At 39.7% G+C, this 8,105-nt stretch overlaps 2 protein-coding genes across 2 annotated transcripts in view; one reads left to right on the top strand and one right to left on the bottom strand.

The window, feature by feature from the left end:
* Positions 1-6,544, bottom strand: part of MCM5 (minichromosome maintenance complex component 5) — a gene marked incomplete at its 3' end in the record, with an annotated part of 87,272 nt that extends 80,728 nt beyond the window's left edge. The window contains 1 exon segment of the mRNA XM_072418948.1: positions 6,504-6,544.
* A 114-nt stretch (positions 6,545-6,658) lies between these two features.
* Positions 6,659-8,105, top strand: part of CYTH3 (cytohesin 3) — a 107,515-nt gene continuing 106,068 nt past the window's right edge. The window contains exon 1 of the mRNA XM_072419180.1: positions 6,659-6,789. Coding sequence (XP_072275281.1) covers positions 6,771-6,789 — 19 coding nt within the window. The 5' untranslated portion in view covers positions 6,659-6,770. The remainder of the gene's footprint in view (positions 6,790-8,105) is intronic.

The following is an 8,105-nucleotide window of genomic DNA, read 5'->3' on the forward strand; positions in this document are numbered from 1 at the left end:
GTACAGTAGCTTGGATGGGAAAAAAAGATGAAAGTACAGATCAGAGATAATAAACCCAAAGCTTCTGATAAAGTATGATATACAGTACACATAACTGGTTAGAGTTTATACACATCTCTGTTTAACCCATGCTATAATGTATGTTATTTTTTTTGATGATAAATGTAGGGACAATTGAGCTTTGGTAGGTAGTTCTTTCCTGGGCCCCTCTTCTTTCCCCTCCTTCCATCCACTTTTCCTCTTCTGTTTATCCCTTTATGTTTTTATGTCTTTTTGTCATTGTTACTGCTCATGGGAGTGGACACCTCATTATTCGCCCTTCTCCGTAGATTGGTCCAGGCTAGCTTCCTTTAAGGGACTCACTTCTCGGCCCTCAAGATTCCAGTGTTCCAGTGTAGACACTTCAATATTATCATAATGGAGGGAGGAAATGGGGGTCCCTTTCAATTAGTGCACAGAACCAGTAAAGGGGCTGATCGGAACATTTAGTCCTCAAGTGACTCAGTAAGAGGACAGGTAAAACATTAGCTCACTTTATTCATGTCATAATCCTAAACTTTTCTGCTAGAATCTAAATATTGTCTGTACCGTACTCCCTGCGCCACCCCTTCATTTACCTCCTTATGTAAGCTTTTACTATGCAGATTAGGAGGATCAAAGATGAATACTACGGGATGTCCAAATCCAAAATGTCAGTGCCCAGCAGCAGCCTCAGGACTTTGGGATGTCTACACATGTATAGATGTCTATAAATATATATATATATATATATATTATTCACACACAGTCAATGCATTTTGAGATGCATTTTGAGATATAACAACCATAAAGTTTGATGCAAAATTTAAAAAGTGAATAAATAAGTTTGTAACATGGATAAACCATTGGATATCGCTGGAAATCATAAGGGCTTAACTTGATGCTATGCTTACAATGTAATGCCTTTATAAAGTTTTTACATATGCTGAGCTTGAAAGAAGTTGAATCTACAATTATGTTTTTTTGTAACCAGAGAATCCAGATGAACGTAAATACATGTTCCTGTCTGTGGATATTCCCGTGTCACCTGTGTCAACAGAGGCCCCTGTGCCACTGGTGTCTGTCTCCTGGATCCCTGGTATTTGACCCTTGGCTTGTGACCTAACTTCTCTTGCTTGCTGCCAGCTTTGTGATTTGGTACCGTGTTTCATCCTGCCCACCCTGGTGTGCCCAAGGACCGCAACCTGGCAGTAACCAGCGGTGCAACATCCTCACTATCAGAGGCTTTGGAGAAGACCTGGTTACTGCTTAGACTCTGCGCCTTGGCCCTTCTTAGGGCTCACACCACTCCTGTGCAAGCCGTAGTGCCCTCAAGTTGCCCGGTCTTTCCAAGCGTGACAGCCTTAAGATGAAAGCTACACTCAAACCATTTATTTACTGTGATGTTCAGTGCTTTATATGTAAATCCATTAATAAACAATCACATTTGCTAGCTACTGACCTGTCAACCTTAGTAAAAATGCATTTTTACCTAAACTAAAAATACCTTCTATAGATATTCTCATTGCTCATTTTGAGATGTTTAAATTTATAGATAAACTTCTGTCTCTCTTATTAGAGTATATAGGTGTATTGGAAGCTGCCCCTTAGTGTTCTAAGCATACAGTACAAGGTAAAGAAAGCAAAAAAAGGGAATTTGATGGCTGTAAATTATATTTATGTATTCATGATACTTGCTCATACATAATTAAATACAACAATTAGGTATTTATTGGTTCATCCAATAACCAATGAACCAACATATACCTAATTGTTGTATTTAATTATGTATGAAAAAGTATCATAAATACATAATTATAATTTATAGCCATCAAGCCCCTTCTTTACCTTGTATACTGATGTTTAAATTTACCCAACATCTCATTTCTCCACCTTTCCATGATAATTATTTTTTATTTGGGGAATGGGGCTGGTTTTTAAGTGGACCTACCTAATATATGGTATGCTTTAACCATGCATACCACCTGTCCATCACAGTCAAAAACTGCTTTCCACTATATATAATTCCCATATTGGAGAACTACTCTAGGAGAGCAAATTTTTACCAACCTAAATCTGCAAGGTGCCTACCTTTTTTTTGACCCAAGGAGATAGATAAGTGAAAGACTGCTTTAATTACCAAGGAAAGACAACATGATTGTCTAATAATGTCCTATAGTCTCTGCAATGCACCTGAAATCCTCCTACACCTTATCAGTAACAAATTCAGGATCTCCTCTGTGAGTTCTTTGTCATATATTTGGATGATTTACCAATTTTCCCACCAGGATTGCACACAACTTTTTATTTCAAATTTTATAATCAAAGGTTTATTTATTCCTGTAGTGGCTCCATTAGAATGGACTCGGCAGAAATACATCTGTATGAACTCCCTCGGTTGCAATTTCTGGGCTATTTAGTCGCAAGAGATGGTCTCTTCATGGCTAATAAATTTATAGCTATCTCAAACTAGTCCTTGCTAGTCTCAAAGCTTTTCAGCATTTTCTAGTATTTTTTAACTAAAAAGGTTAGTAGAGAAACAGAATGCTCTTTCCTACTGTCAAAGTGTCTATAGCCACCTCTAAAAAAAATGGAAGAATAAAAATGTAGACAAGCGTAAATACTACTTACAATTCAGGAGATAGTAAGTTGACAAAAAGATAGGGGGTATCCATCTATTAAGTTTTACCTTACCGCTAACTATGTTACCTATTTACCAGTTTTAATCTCCCATCCACTTGGGTTCCGATATACCCTCTATTTATTCATCAATCTATTCTTCCATACCCCATCAACTAAACTTTAGATACATTGACCTGCACCATTTATACATCTTTTGGACATCATCTGCCTATACATATTGTGGTATATTGCATGGGGATTGCACATGGTAACGGGATACTTACAGGGCAGATTAGAGGCAGCAGACTCCAAAAGTCCAAAATAAACAGCAGTTTTATTTGTTTAGGCAAGTGTTATAGCACACGCTTCAGCAGAACAACAAAACGATAAACAGTAGCCTGGCTGGGCATCTGGCTACCTCACTTACGTGCCCTCTCTTACTAACACATGTAACATGTATAGTAATATCCATACAAATTCATATATATAGGCACGAATACCATACCACCAATTTATATGCAATGGTGATATATACTTCACTACCTTAAGATGTAATCTTAAGGTAGTCTGTTGGAAAACGTTTTGGTGATTCGCACAAATTTTACGTCTGCATATTTGATTGTGAATACTGTATATATATATATATATATATATTGTGACACCAAGGCAGGATTGGAGGTGGAAGGGAGATATATTTGCCCAGGATACCTCTTTTATGTGAGGTATATTTGCCCAAGATTCCTCTCCTATGTGAAGTAGCAGGTGGAAGACTCTCACCTGTGAGATAAATAATGAAGAAACACTGAGGGTGGGGATATAACCCAGAGCCAGGAGCTCAGTCAGGAGCCTAATTTGGAAAGACACAGACAGGGGTCTTTGCAGGCTCGGCCTAACTTGGAGAGACACAGATAGGGGTCTGTGCAGGCTCAGCTTAACTTGGAAAGACACAGACAGGGACCTGAGCGGGCTCAGCTTGGCTTGGAGAGACACAGACAGGGGTTTGTGTCAGCGCCGCTCTGTTTGGAGAGGCTGTGGACTGTGTGGGAGAGCTCTGTTTGGAGGCGCAGACAGTCGCTCTGTGAGGAGCTCTCTGCCTGGGGGCACAGAAAGTTGGTCCATGTGAATGAACGGAAACCTGAGTAAAAAGTTGGAAAAAAAAAAAAAGTTGTTTGGAGCTGACAGGGAGAAGCCCCCCAGCTGATGGACAGGAACGTCCGATGTGCCGGACAGGCAAAGTTTTCTTTTGCTTATCTCAGACTTTGACTATGTGGTCACCTTCAAGCCTGGGTAAACTAACCCCAGCGTCAACAAACTTCAAGGATTCCAAAGCCTCAGATAAGCCCAGAATCATTTTCATTAAAACTTATATCTTGGTCCTGACCTTTGTCCAGCCATTGGCTATTCCCTAATGCAAGACTCTAGCACCTCTAAAGTTAACAACTAAGAACCTTCCCTGGGCCCATGAATCCAAGATCTCCAGACTTTCTGGTGTTCACATTTTCTCTAGCCAATACTGGTGGCCAAATCATCAGACAACTGTTAAAATGTGTGTAACAAAACCAAAGTTTTTAAACAACATACCAACAAGTCCTTTTTTCCAAGTAGTCATCCCCAGCAAATCATGAAGTAATCTCCACGTGGACTTTATTAAAGATATCTTTCATTTTTTTGAGAGGTAGATTGCATTTTTAAAGTTTCATATTTCTTCCCTTGGTCCCCCTCACCTGCTCTCGGAACATGTTCTGTGAGTCCCTTGCTATCACTCTGCAGTACTAAGATGGTCAACCAGTCCTTGGAACTTATGAGCACTAGGGTCTGTTAATAATGATGAATTACAAAGTTACATAGTAAATCAGGTTGAAAAAAGACATAAGTCCATCAGGTTCAACCACTGGGGAAATAAACATATCCCGGACATAAAACCCTATTGACATAGTTGATCCAAAGGATTAATGGGTTGCCCTAATTCCTAGGGCAGAGTATGCTCACAAAAGCAGTCCAAATCTTCATTGTCTGAGACGAACGTGCATATCTTTTTTTCCCTATACCTTGTTACCAACAGATTTTCACACTTTGCATTGTGCAGACCATCTTCAGGAAACTACCTTCAGATAGAAGAAATTTGGGGAACAGCACAAAAAAGCACCAGGAGATCTCATGTGAACACTATCTGTTTAGTTTTGGCTTTCAAGACCATTTACAGATTTCAGTAGCTCAATCTGAGATTACCTCATAAGTGAATAATTAGAGGAGTAACTCCCTGCGTTCCCTACCGTTTTTGTCCATATATACTGCTCTTGCCACTCTTATTTTTGGAGCCCAAAAAAAATTAGGGTAATGGTGAATATATACTGGCCAAAAAAATATTTTAGCCCTATACCAATAGGTAGGGTCTCACATGTGGAGCAGAAATTATTTACTTTTATATTGAATTAATTATTGGACAGTTTACAGTGGGAAGTCTTATTTTACTTCATTAATTGAAATATTTGTTTTTTATGTGAAACATGGCATTTTAATATTGACTTGATAAAACCTAGCTCTGTATTAGTTTTAATTATTTCAGACTTGTAGTCACAATCATAAAATACTGTTAGGTTTTATTTATACCATTGCTGTGCCCTTTTCTTGGAAACAATACATTTTCTACACAAGGGTTGTCCAACAGTTCTTCACGGGCAGAATCCAGAGTATTTCTCTAACAGACAGTAGTAAATTCAGTAAGGCATGGCTTGGAAAGTATTACATTTTGCCATCCCCAGGCATCTACTTTTGTTTTGGCTTGCCTATCCCTTGCCTATTTTTGATCATTAAAGCTTAGTTCCAACTACAAGTAGATACAGTGACATTTTCCTTTTAAGAAACTTTATTACTTAAAAATCGTGGCCTGGTTCTAGATATAGAAGTGTCCTGTGGCCTTAGAGTCAAAACCCACATGTCATACATCAATGACATTGTTTACTGCCAACACTGGCTAATGACAACAGGGGTGAAGCCATGACGGCCTGTGTGTTAACTTGAGTGAGGCTGGGAGTTTTTCAGCTTGGAAGTTAAGTGGTAACTATTGGATTCATCAGCTAAATTCAAAGTTATATTAGGCTGGGCATCAATGAACCTAGACATTGGATTCAAAAAGTAGGTATCTTTTTTATCCAAAAAAGAAAGTTCAGTTGCCAACCCCAAATGTTAATTTTTTTTTTTAGATTTTTGTAGGCCACAGGTTATAAGAAACAATGTTTTTGGTAATGTGTTCAGCAAAATAGTTCAAAAGTTCATTCTAGATTAAATTAGGCCACCCATTACATCATGGGAGAGAAAGGGTATAAGTCTATACGACTAATGGAAGTTACAGATAAATTGTTTCAACTTCCTGATGTGTTTCAGCCAATCGGCTTCTTCAAAGTAACTGCCCTGAAAAAGCTTATATGGTACCTTCCTTGGCATGTATTTACTATACTGCCATACAGGTCGATGAGAGAAACCAAAGCAAGATGTGGAAGGTGCACCACAAAGTATGTGGGCACCTAGGTCATACCTAAAGTAGGGCGTAAAAAAAAAAATAAAGCAAGAAAAGTAAGTATGCAGTCTTCTTCAGGCATGTTGTAGCTGTGCAAACAGGAAGACATTAAAGCGGACCAAAACTCAGAATTTTTACCTTACATAAAATAAATTTATTAAATATTGGACATATTTCGGAGAGTTATGCCTAGGTTTTATAGGCCTACAATGTAAAATAATTTTCCATGCACAACAATGTACCGCTTTTGGCATAAAAATACATATATAATTAGACCACCAAGAAGGTTTAAAGTTTTAGTTCTGCTTCAAATAATTAAAAAATATATTTTTGTTGCGTATTCTACCTTAGCGAGTCACGCACATCCGCCACTGAACTCGATAACAAGCTCTGAGGTAAATCCCGCGGCTTCTTCCTTCTTATATACCCGATAAACCACTCCTGACGTCATGGAGCGGAGTATGGGGTGTCACGTGACGGTGGGCGGAGTCTGGCGAGGAGAAGCTGCAGCTGGGAGTGATTCGCTCAGTGTGGAGAGTGGAGGAGACTGTGGGAGCTGTGACTGGAATTCGCTCTGTCACCGGCTCTGCTTAGCGCTTGTCACCGTGCAGGGATGGAGGAAGACGCGGCTGGTAAGGAGAATTCTATTCCTCCCACCCGCCTGCCTGGCTGACATAAGGCAGCGCCCCGGGTTTATCTGTCACCTGGGCTGCACGATCCGGCATCTGCAGAGTTAACCCTTGCTCGTAGATGTCTTAGTACATCATAGTAGATGCATTGCGGATCGGTGCGGGCCGGGAACTGTCGCTATGTTTTCCTTGTGCTGAGAAGGAATGGTGGCTGCAACCAGTAGATCCAGTTCTGTCATCATGGGTGTACAGGCATGACGATGCCGTGGCATTGCTTGCATCTCATAGAATGGATCTGCATGGGGTCACCTCTAGCTGGCATGCAATGTGCTGCATTGGCTTCATTCATTTTTAGTAGGACCCAGCTATGGCAATGCCACCTAATACTGCAGTGCCAGTCCAGGGATACATACTTTGATGAAATGCAGGGATGCTGATTGATGGGCAGACTCAGCACTGGGCTTATTGCAGCCATGGGGGCTAAGGGGTTAAATGTACTTATATACACAGAGGAGGCTTGTCAATGCAGCTGCCTTGTATACACATTTATGTATTAATACACAGGTAGCAATAAAGCTTGGCGTGTGGATTGGTAGTAGTACCCGTATTATATATATATTGCTATGGATTAATGGCTTAATGGAATTGGAAATGGGTATGTATATTGGTAGTACCATTACATTTTGTTTATGTCATGTGAAGGTGCCACCTTCTTACATTCAGCTTAGACTCAAAACATTGTACATTGGTGTGTAGATTGGTATTACGACTTACATGTCTGTTATACATATTGGTAAGCATCACTTTCATCCATCCATGGGCTTACCAAAATTGTACATTGCTGTGTAGATTGGTAGTACCGCTTACACGCCTGTTATACGTATTGGTAAGCATCACTTTCATCCAACCTTGGGCTTACCAAAATTGTGTGTAGATTGGTAGTACCGCTTACATGTCTGTTATACGTATTGGTAAGCATCACTTTCGTCCAACCTTGGGCTTACCAAAATTGTACATTGGTGTGTAGATTGGTAGTACCTCTTACAGGTCTGTTATACGTATTGGTAAGCAACACCTTCATCCAACCTCGGGCTTACCGAAATTGTAGATTGGTGTGTAGATTGGTAGTACTTCACCTTTCTGTTATATGTATTATTAAGCAACACTTTCATCCATCCATGGGCTTACCAAAATTGTACATTGGTGTGTAGATTGGTAGTACCACTTACATGTCTGTTATACGTATTGGTAAGCAACACTTTCATCCAACCTTGGGCTTACCAAAACTGTGTGTAGATTGGTAGTACCTCTTACATGTC

This window comes from Pyxicephalus adspersus, chromosome 7 (genome assembly GCF_032062135.1).
Source record: "Pyxicephalus adspersus chromosome 7, UCB_Pads_2.0, whole genome shotgun sequence".
Lineage (NCBI taxonomy): Eukaryota > Metazoa > Chordata > Amphibia > Anura > Pyxicephalidae > Pyxicephalus > Pyxicephalus adspersus.